The 22,935-nt window shown below is 39.2% G+C and overlaps 1 protein-coding gene across 1 annotated transcript in view; it reads left to right on the top strand.

Moving 5' to 3' along the window:
- The first annotated feature begins 720 nt into the window (after positions 1–720).
- Positions 721–22,935, top strand: part of ARL8B (ADP ribosylation factor like GTPase 8B) — a 54,311-nt gene continuing 32,096 nt past the window's right edge. The window contains exon 1 of the mRNA XM_065933255.1: positions 721–1,046. Coding sequence (XP_065789327.1) covers positions 924–1,046 — 123 coding nt within the window. The 5' untranslated portion in view covers positions 721–923. The remainder of the gene's footprint in view (positions 1,047–22,935) is intronic.

The following is a 22,935-nucleotide window of genomic DNA, read 5'->3' as shown; positions in this document are numbered from 1 at the left end:
TGAAAACCTTGCAGACGTTTTAATGTACATTTTAATTAAATTAAACTTTTGAACAGGCAACTTATTTACATGGCTTAAGTGAAAATGATATAAAAAGATATTCAGAGAAGCCTCATTCCCATTTCTGCCTTTGACCATCGAGTTTACAGCACCCCAATAGAAAACTATTTTTATTCATCTTCTAGTATTTCTTTATGCAACTATATTATGTGTTTGTATATATGTACATATGTATTCTTGTTTTCCCATATTATACCGAAAACATAATTTAATGCATAGTTGGCACCTTGGTTTATTTACCTTGAAAATACTTCCTAGACACCATTCCATATCAGTTTACAGAAAACTTTCTCATTTTTTAAAAAACACAGTATTCAGTTTTAGGAATGTGATAGAGTTTAATCACTTCCCTACTGATAAACACGTGTGGCTTCCATCTTTTGTTACATAGGACAGGGATTTTCATGATGAAACCTCCAGAGTTTTGAAGTCTTTCTGCACAGAGCCGACAGTCAGTAAACAATTGTAGAGAAAATGAATGATGAATGAATCAACAGGAATGAGCCAAGGAGTAGAGTAGGAAAGAAGCCCAAGGGCGGCACGGTGGTGCACGGTGCTGCGCAGAGGCTCCACCAGGTGGCGCTGCAGGCGGCGGGCGCGTCTGGCCGGATGGGTCTTGCCGCTCTTGCCGTGGGCGCCGGCGGCGGCGCGGGGACGAGCGTGGGGGGTAGGGCGAGTCATATGACCCGCTTGGCTTCCTGGCTCCGGCCGCCGCCGCCCGCCAGTGTCCGCCTGTATCGCGCCGGGGCCCCAAGGAGCCGTTGGGGGGGGGTCCGGGCCGAGGCCCGCTCGTGTGGAGGTCGCCGCCGCCGCCGCCGCCCGCCCGCTCGCCCGTCCGTCTGTCCTCCCTCCCGGCCGCCATCATGCTGGCGCTCATCTCCCGTCTGCTGGACTGGTTCCGCTCGCTCTTCTGGAAGGAGGAGATGGAGCTGACGCTCGTGGGGCTGCAGTACTCGGGCAAGACCACCTTCGTCAATGTCATCGCGGTGAGCGCCCTCCCGCTTGCCCTCCCGGGGCGCCGCAGCCCGCGAGTCCGGCCCGGCGTCGCTCGAAGGCCGGGCTGGTGGTGGTGGGGGAGGTCCCCTCAGCGCGGCCGGGCTCTTGGGGGTGTGCGTGTCGGGGGAGGGGGCGGCTGTGCCGGGCGCCTCCCCGAGCGTCAGGACCGGGACTTTATCGCGTGTTGGTGGCTCAGGTGTATCGGTGAGGTCGGCAATTGAAGAGTTATTTCCATTTGGTCGTCTTCTTCCAAGCACCGTGTCCTCGTCGCGGCCGGGGTTTGGAAAGGATGTAATTGGACTTGTCACATTTTTAAGGCCCTTGGGGGGACTGGGATTTCCTTCGGGTTTGATCTTTGCGGGCCGCGGAGGGGTTAACCAGCTTGTCACTTTCCCGAAGGGTGGGATTTGGCGAGTTCGTGTGTCCCGTGAGGAAGCCTAAAATAATTGAGATTGTCTCAACTAGCCACTCGGGACGGAGAGCTCCATTGTGAGGAAAGCAGGGGACCAGCGTGGGTTCATCCCTGAATTCTTGGGGCAGCTTGTCTTGGGGCAGTTAATTGGCTTTCTCGCTCGTCCCCCGAGGGACCGAGTGGATTGTGCTGCGTTCGCCGGTGAAGCTAAAGACAGGCATTTCCAGCCAGCCCATAATAGTGCACTGCTTTTATTTTTTTAATTAGTTTGTTTATTTGAAGTATAGTTGACTTACAAGTGCACAGCTTTTATTAAGCGAAGAAGGTGAGTGGGTGGGGTCTCTATTTCTAGAGCTAATTGTCGTCGTCTAGGGGATAAGATTTGCAGTCAGCATAAAGTTGGAAAAGAGGTGTTGGTCTTCTGTAATGGTTTTTTTTAACATAAAGAGAAAGGAAGCGACTGGGTAGAAACATAGCTCATTCCACGCCCAGGGAATGAGTATCTGGGAGGGAAAGAAATTGCCCTGGGAACCTATATACAATGTGGTGTTTATTCATCGGTGATTGAGGGAAGGAGGATAATTAAATTTTGCTCGTTTGGTTGGCAGGGGAAGGAATAAGAGTGAACGATTCTCGTCAGTCTTCATTTAGAGCCCAGGAGTTGCTGTGACTCAGTCTTAGCTGATAGGGACTTGAGCTGTCAGGGATGAACTTTCGAGCTACTCCAAAGAGAGATGGTAGCAGTTTCTCCACCGTTTAGATGATGGGTGAAATCCTTATTTTATAGGCGACCAGCTGTCCAACTGGTTTGGTTACTGGAATGATTCAAACACGCCTGTCTTGTTGGAGAACACAACTTGTGTAACTTGTGACTCTTAGTCTTTGCAGTGATAGAGCAACAGGAAGGAGAAGTAGAGATGAGCAGACATCAAGCTTCCTTTGAGGAATATTGCATATAAGCATAAGGAAAACTTGCCTACTTGTTTGGCTCTTGTAATGTTATTGGGCCAGAGGCTTGAGTCTTTTCAACAGGACTAGAAGAGTGGAATGGATATCTAATACCACTAAAATTAGTAAGAAAAAACTTCAGGCTTTGGCTAAATATCCATATTTGAAGTCTTATATGATGTGGAAAAGACAAGCTGAGCTCATTTAACTGTAAATTTTCTGATACTGTTTTGGGATAAGAATTGGTGTCTCTTCCTAAATCCTCTCTTTGAGAAGACTTAATTACAGTGTTTTGTAGGTTTATTACTACAATCAATTGTATTTGTTACAGGAAGTAGTTATGATTGGTAAACCTAGAAAGATTTTATTAAATCTCGAGGAACTTCTGAAACCATAAACTTGATTTTCATGCTTGTGTTTTTAGTAGATGGTTTAGCTTGACATAATAAGCATGAACTTTGAAATCAAACAACCCTGGATTTGCAATCTGGCTCTGCCACTTAGCAGCCTTGTATCCTATTTCAGTCCTTGCTTTCCTGTCTATTAAGAGGAGTTAATAATAGGTTTCTTACAGAGTTGCTGTGAGTGCGTGAAATGACAGATAAGTGATTAGCATCATGCCTGCCCATAGAAGGGGCTAGATAAGTGGTAAGTGCTGTATTATTTGTAGTGGATACAGCCATTTAATGCAGAAACGGTATTTTGAAAAATATTTAGAAGGGAATTAGCAGGGGTCATTCCTTTGCATTTGTGTAGGTATTCAAATGTGGAGTGCTGTAGTGGATTCATAGATCACGACAAGTAATTGCAGCGTGTCCTCCCTCTCCCCCGATCTGTTAACATCTGGAAAGCTGTTGAACTCAAAGTGAACTATTATTTTAATGTTAGACTCTTATTTTTGTTTCATTTTGGGCAAGCTGTGCAGCTTGGAGGATCTTAGGTCCCTGACCAGGGATTGAACCCTGACCCTTGGCAGTGAGAGCTCTGCATCCTAACCACTGGACTGCCCGGGAATCACCTAGACTCTTCTGTCTGAATGATGTAATGTGGGTTGCAGATGCAGTGTTAGTCACTCAGTTGTGCCTGACTCTTCGTGATCCCATGGGCTGTAGCCTGCCAGGTTCCTCTTTCCATGGAATTCTCCAGGCAAGAATACTGGAGTGGTAGCCATTCCCTTCTCCAGGGGATCTTCCCAACCCAGGGATCAAACCCTGGTCTCCCACATTGCAGACTGATTCTTTACCATCTGAGCCACCAGGAGAGGCCGTAATGTAGGAGTAGACTCTCTTAAGAAAAAAATCATGACTGTGATTGCCTGTGGCCTTTAAGATGCTGGAAAAAAGTTGTCAGTTACTAAGTCCTGTCTGACTCTTTTGCAACCCCATGGATGCCCACCAGGCTCCTCTGTCACTGGGGTTTCCCAGGCAAGAATACTGGAGTGGATTGCCATCTCCTTCTCCAGGGGATCTTCCTGACCCAGAGATTAAACTCACGTCTCTTGTGTTTGCAAGTGGATTCCTTACTGCTGAGCCACCAGGGAAGCCTGGAAAAAAGAGACCTCAGTAAATTTTATGCCTGTTTTATAAACCACAGGCTTTAACCTAACCTGTGGTTCTTATATATCAAAGGTTAGGAAAAAGTTAGTAATCTATAGTGAATTTACAGAGTTTTAGATAGAAACACTATGTCTAAGATAGTAAATTTAGCTTTATTTTTAAAAAATCAACTGCATTATTCTTTATATAAAATGTTTGATTTGTAGATTCAGAGATTCAGACGTGTTGAACACTATGTGTCACTTTAGAAAGATGACCATTTATTTCTCAAATTCAAAGTAATTTTCCAGATATGAAAAACTTCAGGTGAAACTGGTTTTCTTAGGTAAAAATCAGCTTTTTGTGAACATCACATTAAAATGTGGCTATATTTACTGCCTTAAAAGTTAAGAAAACTGAGAGATGTTATTTAACTTACTGTAGAGGTTTGTGAAGCTGAATTACTTATATGTAGTATTTGGTCTACTTTGAAATGAGGCAGTTTGCTTACAGAGAGTCTTAGTCCTCAACTTCATATTCTTATGGTTTCAAACCCCAAGTGATACTTCATGTAATGTGATTTTAGAGACATTTAATATATATCGTGTTTTCTGTTTTGAACCTTTAAAAAAACACCTCCAAGTCTTTAATTTTATGATTAATGCTAGAAAATGAAATAGTGTCCATTGCTAAGTATTACGGCAGTTATTGCATAATAAATCATGTGTCTTGCATGTGTAATTTATGTTGAGTAACCTTTACTCTTAACTGAGACTCTTAGATGGGTTATAGGATAGTACGAAGAAATGTTTGATAGGATTTACCAAAAGTTTTGTAGACATTGTGTATTTTTGAAAGTAGTAGTATTATAAAAATTTCTCTACATTTTTGTGAAGTGTTGATAGCTCAAAGGTTAATCAAAGGGAAAGTTTACTACTCCTGAGAAATATGAAAAGGAGATACTTGGAAAGATTGTAGAAATTTGGACCTAGAATAATTTTTTTAAGTTTATTTAAAAAAATTAAGTGGTCTCCTTTTATTCTCATTTTATAGATGTAGCCAAGAAATCCAGAAAGGTTAAGTGAAATTCCTGAGGCTAATTAGTAGCAGACATAAAATTAGAACCCAGGGCCAGTGCATTTTCTCCTTACCTCCCTCTGTAGATCTACCTGAGATTAGAATCATAGAGCTGTGAATTGGGAGATCTTAATTCCTTAAGTACCTGTTTTGAATGTAAGCATACTCCTCTTATGAATATGAATAGCATTTTAAATCCAGCATGTTAAGCGTATTGACTACCATTTGAGGACTACACATGCACGTACACACACATACACTGTGTGTGTGTGTGTGTGTGTGTGTGTGTGTGTGTGTGTGTGTGTGTGTGTGTGTGTGTGTGTGTGTGTGTGTATGTATTTGAAGACATGAATTAGGGGAAAGAATGATCTGCCCATGAATAAGGGGCAAGTAGGCACACAGGAACAGTGGAATATTATTATGTTTGGACATTTAAATAACTGGCTAACAGGCGTCGTTGGGTTATTGAACGATGTTTGTTGTTAATGTTTAGTTGCCAAGTCCTGTCAGACTCTGCAACTCCATGGACTGTAGCCTGCCAGGCTCCTCTGTCCATGGGATTTTCCAGGCAAGAATGCTGGAGAGGTTTGCCATTTCCTTCTCCAAAGGATCTTCCCGACCCAGGAATCAAATCTGCATCTTTTACATTCGCAAGCGGATTTTTTACCACTCAGCCACCAGCGAAGCTGACCTATGTTTAATGTCTTCAAAAAGGAGAAATAATTCTGTGATCAGAGTGTTTCTTATTGAATTACTCTGGGGTAAAAATGCCAAAAATAGTTTTTATATTCACCTGTAAAGTTTAGCAAATTCGAACCATGACTATAGGAGCTGGCCTTCCGGGTTGCCTTCAGATAGAGGTTCGGAATTGTGGAACAGGAAGCAACTTGCTAAGGAGCTTTTCTTGAAACTTCTTTATCCTCTTCCCCTCACTCATTATTTTTTCCAGTACAGGCTTAGAATCCCAGAGCAAAATGTTCTTGTTAAGAAGCTGTTAAGAGTGCATTAAGGCATTTTAAATTACTACCTTAGAGGATATTTCCCAACTTAAAAGCACTTACTGAGTTTCTCAAATGTTAAGTTTCTTTTAAGATAAAGAATGTCACTGAACATGGATACAAAATTCATTGTACTATAAAATAATAGCTGCTTACTATTTTTAGAAGATTTTTTTCTAATTATCAAACTATCGCAAAGTCATTAGAAATTTGGAAAGAATACTGTAACATAGAAACCACTTGTTATCCCCACCATCTACGGTTAACTACTGTCAGCATATCAAAGTATTTCCTTCTCATCTTAAAAAAAAAAATGTATATATCCAGACACTTTTTTTTTAAGTTTTGAGATACTATTTATAATGTTTGTATCCTGGTTTGTTTTAATTATCATGTACGCGTTCTTCTGTTCTAAAACCATCGTTAATGCCTTCATAATTTGTTCTGCTATAGCGTATCTTGTGCACATACCATAATGTGTTTGATTATTTCCTCATTATTGGACATTTGAGTGGTTTCCAAGATTTTGCTGTTGTACATCAATTTGATCTGCATTTTCTGGGAATGGGTTCCAGAGTTGGCATCACTGAATCAAGGGCATGAACATATTTCTTGTCAAATGGCCAAAATTGTTTTCCAGAAAGTATGCACTCCTACTGAGAAGGTCTTCTGAACAGATTTTATATACTATGTAAACTTGGACTTCATTTAAGCACTCTGTGCTATGGTGTTTTTAGGGCATACTTAGTTTTGTTGTAAAGTTAATGAGCAGTATTTTTAAACTATCCTATCAAATAATTGCTCTGTTTTAACATTTTAAGAAGTACCATTTATGCTTCAGCAACTGCTAAGACTAAGGCTGTAGAAAACATAATTCCTTTTTCAATTTTCTTTTTTTAATTGAACTTTTAGGCAACTCATAAAAATACAGCTCATCCCCTTTAGCTATCACACTTTAGTTTTAAACTTACTGGTGGATTGCATTAGGAGTTTGTATTCCAGAATTATGATGCATTTCCATGCAGTCGTTACCTAATCTTGACCTGTTATAGTGGGATGCTGCTTTTGGAAGGGAGGGGTGTTAGAAGTATTTTTTTTCTAAACCAGAGTCTAAAGAAGTTTGCTAGGTAGATCACTTTTTGAAACTATAGTATATGAAAATTTTAAACTTATAACTTGAGTATCATTTATACTTATAAAAGTTGATTCATGTGTTTTGAGCTCTTGTATGAAAAAAACAAAGGAAAAAGTATGAACCTGTTTGCTGAATAGGTCAAAATCAAACGATAATTTAAGGATTTTAGTTTTTCTGAGATGGGACAAATCAAAATTGAAATCTGTAATGGAGTAATATGAGTTCATTTCTTTCTTCAAAGTCAAAACCACAGGTCTTATATATTGTGCTATTTTTTTTTTTTAAGGTTACACTGTTTCTTAAATTAGACATTGGATCTGCTATTTGGATCTGATTTCATAGTTTGCCCAGTTTTATCTAGTAGAGTAACATTCTTATTTCATATCCTGACAGGAACTTAAAAAAAATTAAAATAATAATAAAGCTTTAGGGTTCATTTAGAAATGATCTCCATGAACAACATAATTATAAAAAATTGTAATACTGGCAAAATAATTTTAGGATTCAGGTATCTAAGTAGTGATACCTATCTTGAAAATTGAGGCCTTTTCTCCTAGACTGGGGTTAGAATAGTAATTGTTGTTAAAAAGGAAAAATTGAATGATGATTGGCAAACTGATTCTAAAAATGTCCTTTGTACCAATTTACTTGATAGGAGCTAGTTAAGCATCTGCCAGAATAGTATTACTGTAAGACTATATTTTGAGCCTAAATTTGTTGGCATATGAATGTGGTATAGTTGAGTTTATTTAGAGTATGTTTAAATTAAGTGGCTACTTGAGTTAAAATGGCAGGGAGGTTATGACTCTTGTGTTATTTTTGGTAAGTTATTCAACCATTTAGTATCTGCTTCTTTATTTGTAAAATGGGAATAATAGTTATTTCTTAGAGTTACTGTGGGCTAATACTTGTAAAACACTTTGAACAGTGATCAGAATAAAGCATGTTTTAGCTGCTAGGTTACTGTTTATATAATGTGATCCCCTTAGAAATTCTCCTTATTTGTTCTCTCAAGTATGAAAGTGCCTTAAATAGTGCCCGGCACATGCTAGGTACTCAAATGTATTTACCAGTGGACAAATATTGCATTTAAAATACAAAATTAAGAACAAATGTCTTTATGAACCCATATGCATATTTCAGCGTGTGAAGTGTAGCATAGTCAGGAATGAGAGTTCTGGAGTCTTGACAGATTTCGATTTGAATACTGACTTAGCTCTACATCACTTTTGTTAGCATCTGTGTTTCATTTTTTCCTCCTCTGTAAAAAGTAGATAGTCAGAGAACTGCTGCCTGGAGTGGCTTTCAGAATTAGATGAGTGTTTGTGAAGCGCTGACCTTGTGCTTAGCGCTGTGCCTTGTGCATAGAGAGCGCTCAATAAATGGAGCTAAAAAAGACGGGGACTGCTGTGTGTCGGAGTAATGTTGGGTGTAATCATCAGCTTTATGTTAAATTACTGTTTAGATTTCTCTTGATTATATTTAACTGTAGCTTTTGTTTAGGAAGTAAGCTTTTGTTTAATTGTTTGAAAAATCTTGAACATGTTATATTTTATCATGTTGAATCTTTTTGATAGCTGAAGTGGGCTGGTAGGAAAATGTTTTAGCCTCCTGAATAGGCTAGTAATTTCTGATGGATCTACATGTATAATTCTGTGTGTGTATATGTGTGTGTGTGTGTATGTAATTGCAGTTTTTGTTGTGACAACAGTTTAAACTGGAAATTGGAAATATGAGTTGTTCTTCTGTTTGTGCTACCACTGACTAATAGCAGGACTGTGGCCAACTCATTTAACTTCTCGTCTTCAATTTTGATGCTTATAAAGAGTGAATAAGCACTGAGAACCTTATTATTTGAGAGTGCAGTGGTATTTTCTTGTATCTGGAATTGGACCTTTTACTCAGAAACCCGAGAATAAAATAAAGGCATAAGGCTCCAATGTAAGATAATTATAAGATCTCAGCCTCTTCCCAAAAGGAAAATTGAGATGTAAAAGGTAGGAAGGTAGATGGACCCTAACAGGAAGAAGAGAGTGGCCCTTTTGAGTCGTGCCTGCCCTCTAGAATATAGGTGTCCTGTGCAAGTGTATGCACAGAAGACTATTTTAATTTTGGACAAGACCATAGTATTGTTTCTTGCATGTGTTTGTTTTAATTTTTAAGCCAGGATTTAAGGGTCAGATGGGTTTATTTTATTTTATTTTATTATTTTTTATTTTTCAGTGGGTTTTGTCATACATTGACATGAATCAGCCATAGAGTTACACGTATTCCCCATCCCGGTCCCCCATCCCACCTCCCTCTCCACCCGATTCCTCTGGGTCTTCCCAGCCCACCAGGCCCGAGCACTTGACTCATGCATTCCACCTGGGCTGGTGGTCTGTTTCACCACAGATAATATACATGCTGTTCTTTCGAAACATTCCACCCTCACCTTCTCCCACAGAGTTCAAAAGTCTGTTCTGTACATCTGCGTCTCTTCTTCTGCCCTGCATATAGGGCCATCGTTACCATCTTTCTAAATTCCGTATATATGTGTTAGTATACTGTAATGTTCTTTATCTTTCTGGCTCACCTCACTCTGTATAATGGGCTCCAGTTTCATCCATCTCATTAGAACTGATTCAAATGAATTCTTTTTAACGGCTGAGTAATATTCCATGGTGTATATGTACCACAGCTTCCTTATCCATTCGTCTGCTGATGGGCATCTAGGTTGCTTCCATGTCCTGGCTATTATAAACAGTGCTGCGATGAACATTGGGGTGCACGTGTCTCTTTCAGATCTGGATTCCTCAGTGTGTATGCCCAGGAGTGGGATTGCTGGGTCATATGGCAGTTCTATTTCCAGTTTTTTAAGGAATCTCCACACTGTTCTTCATAGTGGCTGTACTAGTTTGCATTCCCACCAGCAGTGTAAGAGGGTTCCCTTTTCTCCACACCCTCTCCAGCATTTATTGCTTGTAGACTTTTGGATAGCAGCCATCCTGACTGGCATGTAATGGTACCTCACTGTGGTTTTGATTTGCATTTCTCTGATAATGAGTGATGTTGAGCATCTTTTCATGTGTTTTTTAGCCATCTGTATGTCTTCTTTGGAGAAATGTCTGTTTAGTTCTTTGGCCCATTTTTTGATTGGGTCACTTACTTTTCTGGAATTGAGCTTCAGGAGTTGCTTGTATATTTTTGAGATTAATCCTTTGTCTGTTTCCTCATTTGCTATTATTTTCTCCCAATCTGAGGGCTGTCTTTTCACCTCAGATGGGTTTAAATCACTGTTGACAGCTGTAAATTTGCAAGTCCCAGCAGACAGTTCTGTATCTGTGTTGGCCTGCTCCCCTAGATGAGAAGTGGGCTGTGTAGACTGCATGCAGACTGGGCCAGAAAGGGCTTTTGGCAGAGTTTCCTCTCTCAATGTGCCTTAAGGTCTGGTTTAGACACTTATCACCAGGCCTACTTTTTCTTTATGTTTTTCTTGAAAGGTCATTTTGTCTGGAGAGTGGTTTAACAAATGTATAGATTTGGTCATTTCTGAATAGAAGGAAATTGAGTGGAGGAAATTCACTTTTTTGCCCCTTCCAAAATCTACCTATTTCACTCCACTAGCTGTTGGTTTCCTTATTTTGATCTTGTTTGTTTATTCAATGGCTGAATTAAAAACCTTTAAACAATGGGGAGGAGTGGGAGGGAAACTCAAGAAGGAGGGGATTTATGTGTACTTATAGCTGATTCACATTGTTAGACAACAGAAACAATTCAACATTGTAAAACAGTTGATCTCCAATCAAAAATTTGAAAAACCAAGAAACCTTAGAATGTTTGTTTTTAACAAAGTACCCCAAATCCATATTGTTTAAATAGTGCTGATACAAATAGGAAATAATAATAATACCATTAAGGTTTAATTACTGTTAATATTAAGCTGGATATCCATCACAATTTCCCCCATCCCTTTGTATGTACAAATGTATACTTTAAAAAATTGACATAGTTGACATGTAACATGAATTTTCGGTGTGTAACAATGATTCTGTGTACATATATGGAATAATTACCACAGCAAATCCAGTTCACATCACTAAGATCACTAGCCTTACATCGTTAGTTTTTTTTCTTGTGATGATTCACTCTCAGCAACTGCAAATATACAGTACAGTATTCTTTTTTTTTTAATATCATAAATGTACTTATTTATTTTAATTTTGTTGTATTTTGACATGAGTGAGTTTTAAATTTTGATGTAGTCTAATATATAGGTATATATTTTTACTTATATATATGTAAGGAACATGTACACATGTGTAGTACAGTATTCTTAACTGTTGTTACATTTCTGTACATGGCACCTCATGGCTTACTGTGTATTTTGTAATTAGAAGTTTGTATCTTTTGATCTCCTTTAGTCTGTTCCCAATCCCATCTGTTCTGTGTCTACAAGTTTGGCTTGTTTTGCTGTTTGTTTGAGACGCCATATCTGTGTCTTCCTCTGTGTGACTTAATTCACTTAGCGTAATGCCCACTACATGCTTTCTTGACAGCAGTGATGGGATCATGCTATACAGACTGAGTGGTCTCGTGTAGTTTAGTCTGTTTGATTTACCTTCTGTCGTGGTGAAAGGCGACTCAAGTTCAGTCAGTTCAAGACAGAACTCTTGATCTCTTCCCCTCTCAATCCAAGGATGGACATCTTCCCCAGTCAGGATTGATCATATCACCTACATCATAATTTTCGCCACACTTATACCACCATCAGAAGTTGTCTTGCTTTTTGCCTTCATCTGTTTTCTGAATATAAGTTACATAGGGTCTTTTTCCTTTTTTCAATGCTGCATCCCAATGCTAAGAACAGTGCCTGGCACATAATAAGCTTTCTAAATGTTGAGTGAATGAATGAATTTAACAGTAAACTAGTGTGTCTGTTCTGTTACACTCAAACTGTGTGCAAGGCATTGTGGTAAGAGATGATTTATAAATGTACCAGACAAGGTTATTTATAGTAGAATGTGTGCCTCGTAGTAGTCCTGTATAGTTTAGAAATATTAACTATCGTAAAATTTTCTCATAATGCTCTGGAAATCTCCCTACCCTCATGGAAGACATCAGAGGAGTTCTAGAAAGGCAGTTTGCTGGCTTTTGGTGGGACCATGCTGAGAATGGCTGACAAGCTAAGCCTTGATTAGAGTAGTTTTCATTCATTCAGTAGTTATTTGAGGCATTGTTCTAGGCAGCATGTGTATAATGAAGAACAAAACAGACACATTCGCTTCCCTTCTGGAGCTTCCGGTGCCGTGAAGGAACAGTAGGAGAAGCAAAGGAGAAGCAGAGACATATTTGAGGGCAAAAACTTTTGTCAGATTAATTGTGACCTGTGTGAGTGCATGCTCAGTTGTGTCTGATTCTTTGCGACCCCATAGGACTATAGTCTGCCTTCATGAAGGAAAGAAACAAAAGACTGGAAAAATAGGCGGAACTAGTTCACAAAAAGCCTTGACTAAATTTGAATCTGTAGGATGGGGAGGCATTGAAGATTTTTGTTCAAGGGAATGAAGAACTGTGTTTCCAAGGGATTAAGTTAGTGGCAGTGTAGAGACCATCAAAAAGTTATCAGCTTATTACAAGGATCTAGATGAGAGATAATGAAATGGGGATAGGGAGTCAGGGAAAGTAGTGAGCGTTATTGTGAAAGTGGAGTGAGTACAGTTAAGCAGTTGAATCAGATGGGTCGAGCAAGGGGAAATTCGTAGTCAAAGACCTTTTTAAGGATTTAAATGAATGGTGGGAAATGTGATTGTGTGATGAACAAGTAGCCCATATGGGGTAGAGAAGAGAAGGTATGGTGAAGAGAAGGGGATGCGTTGAGTATAAAATGTATTATATAATTAATGATACAAAGGGAATGAAGTTTGGGAATTAGTGCCATGTTTAAGTACAGTGGAACTAAAACTGAAAATTGAAATTTCATTCCATGTCTTGTCAATGTTTTGTACACAAGGACCAAGCAGGGTATCTCCACTTCTTTGAATTGCAGTTGGACTATCTTGACTTATTTTTGGTGCTTAGGGATGTTAATCTCTGCCCAGAGTGCAGGCTGTCCATAACAGGTCCTTTAGACAGCTGAATTCAGTGACTCAGACTCTTTTATAGTCTTGGAAGCTTTTGCTGCTTAATTTGAAGGGGATATTTCTATCCCTGGAACATATCTGGTTTAGTGTCTTTCTTCTGGAGAGAAAAGTCGGTATGTGTTATTTGTGTGCTTTCAACCTGCCGGGCTGGATGAAGCACAAGCTGGAATCAAGATTGCCAGGAAGAAGTATCACTAACCTCAGATATGCAGACAGCACCACCCTTATGGCAGAAAGTGAAGAGGCACTAAAGAGACTCTTGAAGGTGAAAGAGGAAAGTGATGAAGCTGGTTTAAAACTCAGCATTCAGAAAACTAAGATCATGGCATCCGATCCCGTCTCTTCATGGCAAATAGATGGGGAAACAGTGGAAACAGTGACAGACTTTATTTTTGGGGGCTCCAAAATCACTGCAGATGGTGACTGCAGCTATGAAATTAAAAGATGCTTGCTCCTTGGAAGAAAAGCTATGACCAACCTAGACAGCTTATTAAAAAGCAGAGACATCACTTTGCTGACAAAGCTTTGTCTAGTCAAAGCTATGCTTTTTCCAGTGGTCATGTGTGGATGTGAGAAAGGGAGAAGTGAAAGTGAAGTCTCTCAGTCGTGTCAGACTCTTTGCGACCCCATGGACTGTTGTCTACCAGGTTCCTCCATCCATGGAATTTTCCAGACAAGAGTACTGGAGTGGGTTGCCCTTTCCTTTGTCAGGGGATCTTCCCAATCCAGGGATTGAACCCGAGTCTCCCGCATTGCAGGCAGACGCTTTTACCGTCTGAGCCACCAGAGAAGTGGATGTGAGATTTGAACCTAAAGAAGGCTGAACGTTGAAGAATTGGTGCTTTTGAACTGTGGTGTTGGAGAAGACTCTTGAGAGTCCTTTGGACTGCAAGGAGATCCAACCAGTCCATTCTAAAGGGGATCAACTCTGAATATATCGTGTCCGACTCTCTGTGACCCCATGGACTATATATATAACCCACCAGGCTCCTCCATCCATGGGATTCTCCAGGCAGGAATACTGGAGTGGGTTGCCATGTCCTTCTCCAGGGGATCTTCCCGACCCAGGGATCAAACCCAGGTCTCCCGCATTGCGGGCAGATACTTTACCCTCTGAGCCACCAGGGAAGCCCAAATATATATTAGAAGGACTGATGCTAAAACTGAAGCTCCAATACTTTGGCCACCTGATGTGAAAAGCCAACTCATTGGAAAAGACCCTGATGCTGGGAAAGGTTGAAGGCAGAAAGAGAAGGGGACGACTGAGAATGCAATGGTTCGATGGCATCTCTAATTCAACGGACATGAGTTTGAGCAAGCTCTGGGTGATGGTGAAGGAAAGGGAAGCCTGGTGTGCTGCAGTCCATGGGGTTGCAAAGAGTTGGACATGACCGGGCAACTCAACAACAACAACAAACATATAAAGGGTATCTGATCTTTTGTGATTTAAGTTGGGATTTTTTTTTAGGTGTTAGTAAGCTTGTGGATAATATTAGGCTCAGAATATTGTTTTTTCTCTCTGTTGTTTTACTGTGTAGTTGCAAAGACAGAATGTGATCCTCAGTTCTCATATCTCAGGCTGTTTGATGTCTACTTAGAAACTCACTTGGTGTGGTCTGTCGTGGATTTATGGTGCTTGCAGTGTTCGCGGACACCAGTTCATTTTGGAACATGTGGACATTACCATAAAACAAGAGAGGAAATGGCTGTGCCAACACCACCATGTCGTTTTCAACGGTAGTTAACATGAAGAATGTTCCTAAACATCCTACTATTTCTTGATCATCCTTTTCCTTTATCTCCATTACACAGTGCATTCAATAAAAATCTTTTCATTTATTTAGTTAAGGAAACTTTTAAGAAGTGCTTTCACACACAAGGTGCTGTACTTTTTTATTGGCTCATTTGTTGAGTGGATATTAATTATATAGGGTAAAGAAAGGTGTAATGACACAGGTTTTAGATAGAGCTGGAATTCAGCTCTCAGGTTGAATGTTCTGTTCCATAAAAACTGTGAGCTGTGATGAATCCATGTTTACAGACAAATCCTTTGGGCTTGCTTTGCCACCTGATAAGTACTGCTCTTCCAAGTCCTGCAGCTGAGACTAGTTTGGAAATTACATGGATCTTGTGGTGGTCCATTTGCAGTATTAGCTTGCTTTGGCTGTTTGTTGCCGTATGCTTTAAGTCTGCGTTACTAGTCCCTGTTTTATTGTTCCTAAGAGCATTTCTGAATCTTAGTGTTGTGTTGTGCTTTTGTGAGACTTCGGAGGGGGTCTTAAATTTGCCAGTGAAAATCAGCAACGTGGATATGGGGGAAGGGTGGAGGCATCAGGCCTTTGGGGTACACGTTAGACTCTGGTAATGAAGGAGAATGAGCCACCCGTTCTTTTTCGGCCTGCACCTTTCTCTGTTGGACTACAGTACAGTCTTGATCTCCCAGCGTTCCTTTCCCTTAGACGACTCTGGCTTATGTGTTGCTTAGGGCCCACGTTTGCGAGTGCCTGCCCAGCTCTTCTCCCGGGGAGGTAATTGTCTCTCGCTCTGTTCTCAGAGTACTTTGTTCAGGACTGTCTTTGTGCCCGCTATCTGTTCCTCTGTGCCCACTTCCAGACTGTAAGCTTCCTTTTTATTATTATTTTGGCCCCTCTGTGTAGCTCTGGGCCTGACTTAGTAGGTACTTCGTAATTATTGACTTAACAGAGTGAAGCAGTGTTGGGTCATGTTTAAATATGTTGGATCAGACCTGCCTAAATTTGAATTCTTGCTCTGCCCAAGTTCTGTGACCCCCTCAAAGCTTCGGTTTGCTCATTGGCAATTTGGGAGTGACCCTAGGTATCCCGTACACTCATGGCATGAGGTAAGATAATCAGCACAGTCCCTGGCATAGAGTGCTCCGCGGTTGGTAATTATCACTGTGGTTGATGTGACATTTGGGGATTCGGACAGGGGCATGTGCTCCAGTTAAATGGTAGGTGAAATGGAAACCCCTCACTCCTTACGTGAGCCCTGAGTAGGAATCCTGTTTCAGTGACGCCTGAGCTTTAGGGTAGAGGTGTAGTGGCCTCAGAGGACCAGTTTCTGAATGTTGATGTCAATTTTCCATTATTGTGAGAGAGAAAATAACAGACTATCCTTTGCCATAATCCACTATAGATGTGCTAGGATGTTTGGAGTAACCCTTTGAAAAATTTACTAGTTTGTTTGGTTTGTCTTCTGTTTGTAACTTTGTGGTCACTAATTTTGGCTTGGTGGAAGAGCTTCTGATTGCTCTAAGTCGCTATTTTATTGCACATGCTAGTAGATTACTAACATAGTATCTATTGATGTTTACAACCTCTCAGTTGACCATTAAGTGTGTATGTATTTTGTTACTGCTGTTGTTGAACATCCTGACATTGGTTTCAAGCTTCTGTACAAATAATGACCCTTGTCTATCAAATAAACCTCAAATGCCCAAAGTGCTTTTTTTTTTAACTGGAGTGTAGTTGCCGCACTCAGAAGTATTATATTGGGATAGAGAGTAACATTATGGCTTTGAAATTTAGATCTGGGTTCAGATACCAGTTTTGCCCCTATTTAGCTGAGTATGTGATTTTGAGACCTTGACTTCTGATTTCCTTTGCTGTAAAATGAAAGATGTTGTGCCACTGTTGTTATTTTTATTGTTATTAATAGGGGTAAGCCAACAGCATGTGTCCTAGCTAATAACTAATGTGTTCTTGATGCAGTAAACACATGTAACTGGAGAATAGTCCTGTTACTTCAGTCCCTCTCTGCACTTGCAGCTCCCTGCCACACTCCCCACGGGATGGTAGTAAGCGGGGTTGTAGATGGCTACCGAGAAAATCATGATGTCAGCATCTCAGAAGGCGCCGCAGTTGGGCCTGAGCAGTGTGCAGTGACTCAGTGTTTCATGCCTGGCCGCCGTCTAAGAGCTGCATTTCAGGACGAAGCAATCCTGATAATACTGACTGGGCTAATGGAATAACTTCACAGTGTGTATTGTTTCTTTGGGGACACCCAGAGAGCCAGAGGGTGAAAAATAACCAGTGAGAGAGAATGTATTCAGACCAGGGCGTTTTGTGCAGCCATGCCACTATACTGCCAAACTGATAAATGTTGAATCAGAGATGTCTCTACTGATAACGCAGGTAAACAGATAGCTAAAAGAATCGATACACTCTAGTTTAAAACATTGAGGCTGAATTACTGACTTTAATTTTTTAAAAGGTAAACAGTGCTGCTAAACATTATGCAGTGGGGGAAGACAAAGCAATCCACATGATGTTATTAGTAGGTGAGATAAGGTTGTAAATCCACAAGGCTGGAAAATTCTACAAGTAGGCAAAAAGGGCTAGTAAATTTAAATCCATGTTTTAATGTATCCTAAGGATAGGTCTCACAGTTTCTTTTCTCAGAGTCTGACATCACAATTGTGTTTAGAAATATTTTCTTGCCTCCACTACTGCTGTGAAGAATAAAAGATAAAGGAGTCCTGCCCGTTTTTTGAAATAAAAACCTGTGGAGCAGGATTTCAGTAGCTTCATTTATACTTCCAGATGGAAAAGGAAACTGATAAAGAGATCATGCATGTGCTGTCATCTGGCATGATATGCTGTAATCCTTGGTTATATTTAGAGAATTTTTCATTCTAACATTTAAGGGTTCCAAGTAGCAGTAAGAGTCATGGGTTAAATTCTAAACTAGGAGACAGTTTCTTGGTACTTTCTCAGTAATTGGCATTTGTTTAATTGCAGATCTAAAAAGCCGCTAATGGTTATTACAGTTTCAGTGAACAGTGAAATTTGTTTCCCTGGAAATAGAATGAGGCAGACTCAGAAAATTGTGTTAAATGTTGTCAACAGTTACATGGCTCAGAACAACACCCGTATAACTTCCCTTAAAGAAATGGAGATGAACAGGAAGCAAAAGTAGTTAATGGATATTACTGGACCTGGGGGTTCTGAATGAGTCAGTTCAATTCCTCACGGGTGTTTTGTCTGAGAGAAATTAGGGCGGTTTGCCACACAGGTCTTGGGGCCCCCAGTGGCCTTCCTAGTCATGTTCTGTCAGAGGTGGCGGTGGTCATGGCATCGTCTTCCTATACAGGATGTGATTAGCTGTTTTCTTCACTTTGGGGACCATGTGTGTGTGGCAGTTTTATTTATTTATTTATTTTTGTGCAGTTTTAAAAATAATGCTCTCATGGTGCCTTAGGAACTAAACCTCATGATTGATTTCCAACACAGATTAATCTTGTCTTTAATTCTCTATGTAGTGAATGTTGGAACAGATTTTAACACTGCTTAAAACTGAAGCATGGGTACAGTCAGAAGAGAAAAGACACTCTCAGAGAAGCAGCTCTATATGTGGAACTGTGATTTGCTGTATTTTGAAAATTAGAATTAATTTCAGAGATGTTACCACCAGAAGCCAAGGGGCTTGGCATGCTCCCGCTCCCCGCCCGCCTCCACCAGCATTTGGTTCAGCAGAACTGACAGTTTGACATCTAGACCAGTGAGCATATCATACCTGGTGGGCCATTCCTCTTCCTTCTTGTTCCTGTCTTACATTTTATATTTATTTTCGGACAGAGTATCAACCTTTGTGTATGTTGTAAACTATTTTTTGGTATCATGGTAATGCTGAACTTATAAAATGAGCTGGAAAATATTCCTACCTCTTTTATTTTTAGGGAAGAGATTTTGTAGAGTTGGTATTGTTTTGGTAGAGTTCCCCAGTGAAACTGTCTGAATCCAGAGATTTCTTTTTAAGAAGATTTAAAATTAATAATTCCATTTCTTTAATAAATCACTGCTGTTGTTTAGTCACTAAGTCATGTCCGACTGTTTTGCGACCCTGTGGACTGTAGCCCGCCAGGCTCTTTTGTCAGAATTCTCCAGCAAGGATACTGGAGTGGGTTGCCATTGCCTTCTCCAGGGGATCATCCCTACCCAGAGATTGAACCCCGTGTCTCCTGCATTTGCAGGCGAGTTCTTTACCACTGAGCCACGAGGGAAGCTCTCTTTAGTAAGTAGAGGACTGGTAAAAAGTTTTTCTTCCTGGGTAAGTTTTGGTAGATTGTGACTTTTAAGGAATTGGTCCATTTCACTGGAGTTGTTGAATTTGTGTGCATAGAGTTCATAGTATTTCCTTATTATCCCTTTACTATCTACTGAGTTTAGTAATATCTCCGTTGTTGATGTTTGTAATTTTTATCTCCTCTTTTTTTCATTGGTCATCAGTTTTTTTTTATTGTTCATCAGTTTTATTTATCTTCAGAGAAGCAGCCCTTAGTTCCTTTAATTTGCGTCAGAGGATTTTCCGATCAGTGTTATTAACTACTGCTCTTACTGTTTCCTTCTCCTTGTTTTGGGTGTTTTTTTCTCTCCCGCCCTGCCTTCCTAGTTTCATTGAGACAGAATTGACGTAAGCACTGGGTATATTTCAGGTATACAGCATAATGGCTTAACTTTGATATATTGTGAAATGATTATCACAAGTTTAGTTAATACCCATCATCTCAGTTAGATACAAAAAAAAGAGGGAAAATTGTTTTTTTCTTGTGATGATTAACTCTTAGGCTTTTACTCTCTTAACAGCCTTCAAATATACCATACAGCAGTGTTAACTATAGTCATCGTGTTGTACATATTTGTTCTTTTTTTTAATTTCTCACATTGCTAATTTGAGACTCTTCTTAATAGAGAAGTATATAAACATTTGAGTCTTCCTTCTAAGCATTGCTTTAACTGCATCCTACAAATTTGGATATGTTTTTTATTTAGTTTAAAATATTTTGTAATTTTCCTTGAGACTTCCTCCTTGCCCCATAGTCTATATTTGGTTATTTCCTGATACTTTTGTATGAATTATTTCTAGTTTAATTCTATTGTAGTCAGAGGACATAGCTTCTATGACTTGAACCTTTTAACATTTCCCCAGTGTCGTTTGATGGCCAGTATTTGGTTTATCTTGAATGTTCTATGTTTACTTAAAAAGAATGTGTATTGTGCTCTTTTTGGGTATTCTGTAAATGTCAGTCACACCTTGTTTGTTGTCGGTTATTTAACTGCGTCCTTGGTGGTTTTCTTGCTGTTTGTTCTCTCAGTTAACTTGAGAGTAATTCCAAAGTCATTTTGATTGTGGGTTTATTTCTCCATTAGTTTCATTAGTTTTATTTTTTTTTTTCCATTTATTTTTATTAGTTGGAGACTAATTACTTTACACTATTGTAGTGGTTTTTGCCATACATTGACATGAGTCAGCCATGGATTTACATGTGTTCCCCATCCCGATCCCCCCTCCCACCTCCCCATCCCATCCCTCTGGGTCTTCCCAGTGCACCAGCCCCGAGCACTTGTCTCATGCATCCAACCTGGGCTGGTGATCTGTTTCACCCTTGACAATATACATGTTTCGATGCTGTTCTCTCAGATCATCTCACCCTCGCCTTCTCCCATAGAGTCCAAAAGTCTGTTCTGTACATCTGTGTCTCTTTTTCTGTCTTGCATATAGGTTTTAAATTTATGTATTTTGAAGCTTTGTTAGGTGCATACTCATGGGGGGATGTTATATGCTCTTGGTGAGTTGATTCTTTTATCATTACTTAGTGTTCCTCTTTATCCTTGGTAATTTTTCTTGCTCTGAAGTCTGTTTTGTTTGATATTAATATATTTACTCCAGCTTTCTTTTGGTTAATGGTTGCATGGTGAAACTCTTTCTGTCCTTTTTCTTTTAACCTACCTCTCATTTTATTTGAAATGGATTTCTTGAAGATAGCATATGGTTGAATCTTCTTAAAAAATAAATATTCTGACAATCTGTTGTTTAGTTGGTGTGTTTAGACTGCTTTTACTGTCATTATTTGTATGCTTGAATTTAGTTCTACCATTTTGTTTGTTTTATTTGTCTCTGTTTTTTATTCTTTTTCCTCTTCCCTGTTTTCTGTTCATTTGGACTTTTTTAGAATTTTAATTTATTGAGGTTTTTGACTGTTATCTTTGTATAGCCCCTTTAGTGGTTATCCTTGGGATTAACATACATATGCTTTATCTAATTTACTTAAAATTATAATTTCATGTGGAAAGTAGACACTTAACAACCGTATAGATCTGTTTACTTTTTTCCCTTTGTATGTGTCATATCGTATCTATATAAGTTGAGAATCATACCAATGTTATAATTTTTTCTTTCAACTATCAAATATTTTATAGTAAAGAGAAAGTGAATAGTTTATTACATTTATCCAAATATTACTATTTCTGTTGCTTTCTTTTAATTACTAAACTTTAGGTTTCCTCTGTTAGTTTCTTTTATAGCTGAAGAATTTCCTTTAGTATTTCTTTTAGAGCATGTCTGCCAGGTGCAAATTCTTTTTGTTTTCCTTCCTTTGAGAATGTTATCTTCATTCCTGAAGGGCATTTTCACTTAATATAGAGTTCTAGGTTGATAGTTCTCCCCCCTCCTACAGCACTTTTGAATAAACTTTTATTACTTGTGATGAGAAATTCATAATCATTCAAACTGTTACTCATAAATGTTCTAATTGCTATTTTCATCATTTCTCTCTGGGGCTACTTTCAAGATTTTTCTGTCTGATTTCAGCAGTTCAGTTATGATGTATCTGGGTATGGATTTCTTCGAGCTTACCCTGTTTTGGGTTGGTTGCACTTCTTGAATCTCTAAGTTTGTCTTTCACCAGATTTTGAACATTTTCAGCCATTCTTCTCTTTTTCTTTATTGTGTTGTTGGCATACAATGGTTAGTTGTGTGATCTGAAGCAAAGTGATTAAATATTCATATGCCTTGCAAAATGATAACCACAATAAGTGTAGTTAACCTCTATCACCTTTCATAGTTGCCAAGAAACTTTTTTTCTTGTGATGAGAACTTTGAAAATTTACTCTGGGCAACTTTCAAATATTTAATACAATACTATTAACTTTTGTCACCATGCTGTACATTGTATCCTTATGACTTAATTTATAATTGGAATTTTGTAACTTTTGACCCTTTCACCCATTTCTGGCAACCACTTGTCTGTTTTCTATCTATAAGCTTATATTTTTGCTGTTTTGTTTTTAGATTCCACATATAAGTGAGATCACTTAGTATTTGTCTGTGTCTGACTTTTTCACTTAGCATTACTCTTGAGGTCCACCTGTGTTGTTCCAAATGGCAGGATCTCATTCTTTTTAAAGACTGAATAATGTTCCATTGTTTGTGTGTGTGTGTGTGCGCAGCACACGTGTATGTAACTGTATCATATTTTAAAGATCTTTTCATTTGTCACTGATACTTAGGTTGTTTCCATATCTTGGCTTTTGTAAATAATGCTGCACTGAACATGGGGATGCATGTATCTTCTTGAGTTAAAGTCTTCATTTTCTTCAGGTAAGTACCCAGAAGTGGAACTAATGGGTCATATGGTAGTTCTGTTTTTAATTTTTTGAGGGACCTCCATATCATTTTTCAAAGTGGCCAATAGTGCCAATTTACATTACCACCAAAGCAAGAGGTTCCTTTTCTCCAGATCCTTGCCAACACTTGTTATTTGTTGTCTTTTTGATAATAGCCATTCTAACAAGTGTGAGATGATTTTTTTATTGTAATTTTGATTTGTATTTCCTTGATGATTAATGATACT

Source organism: Muntiacus reevesi, chromosome 4, assembly GCF_963930625.1.
Source record: "Muntiacus reevesi chromosome 4, mMunRee1.1, whole genome shotgun sequence".
In the NCBI taxonomy this organism is placed as follows: Eukaryota; Metazoa; Chordata; class Mammalia; order Artiodactyla; family Cervidae; genus Muntiacus; species Muntiacus reevesi.
This window is presented reverse-complemented; position numbering and strand designations above follow the sequence as displayed.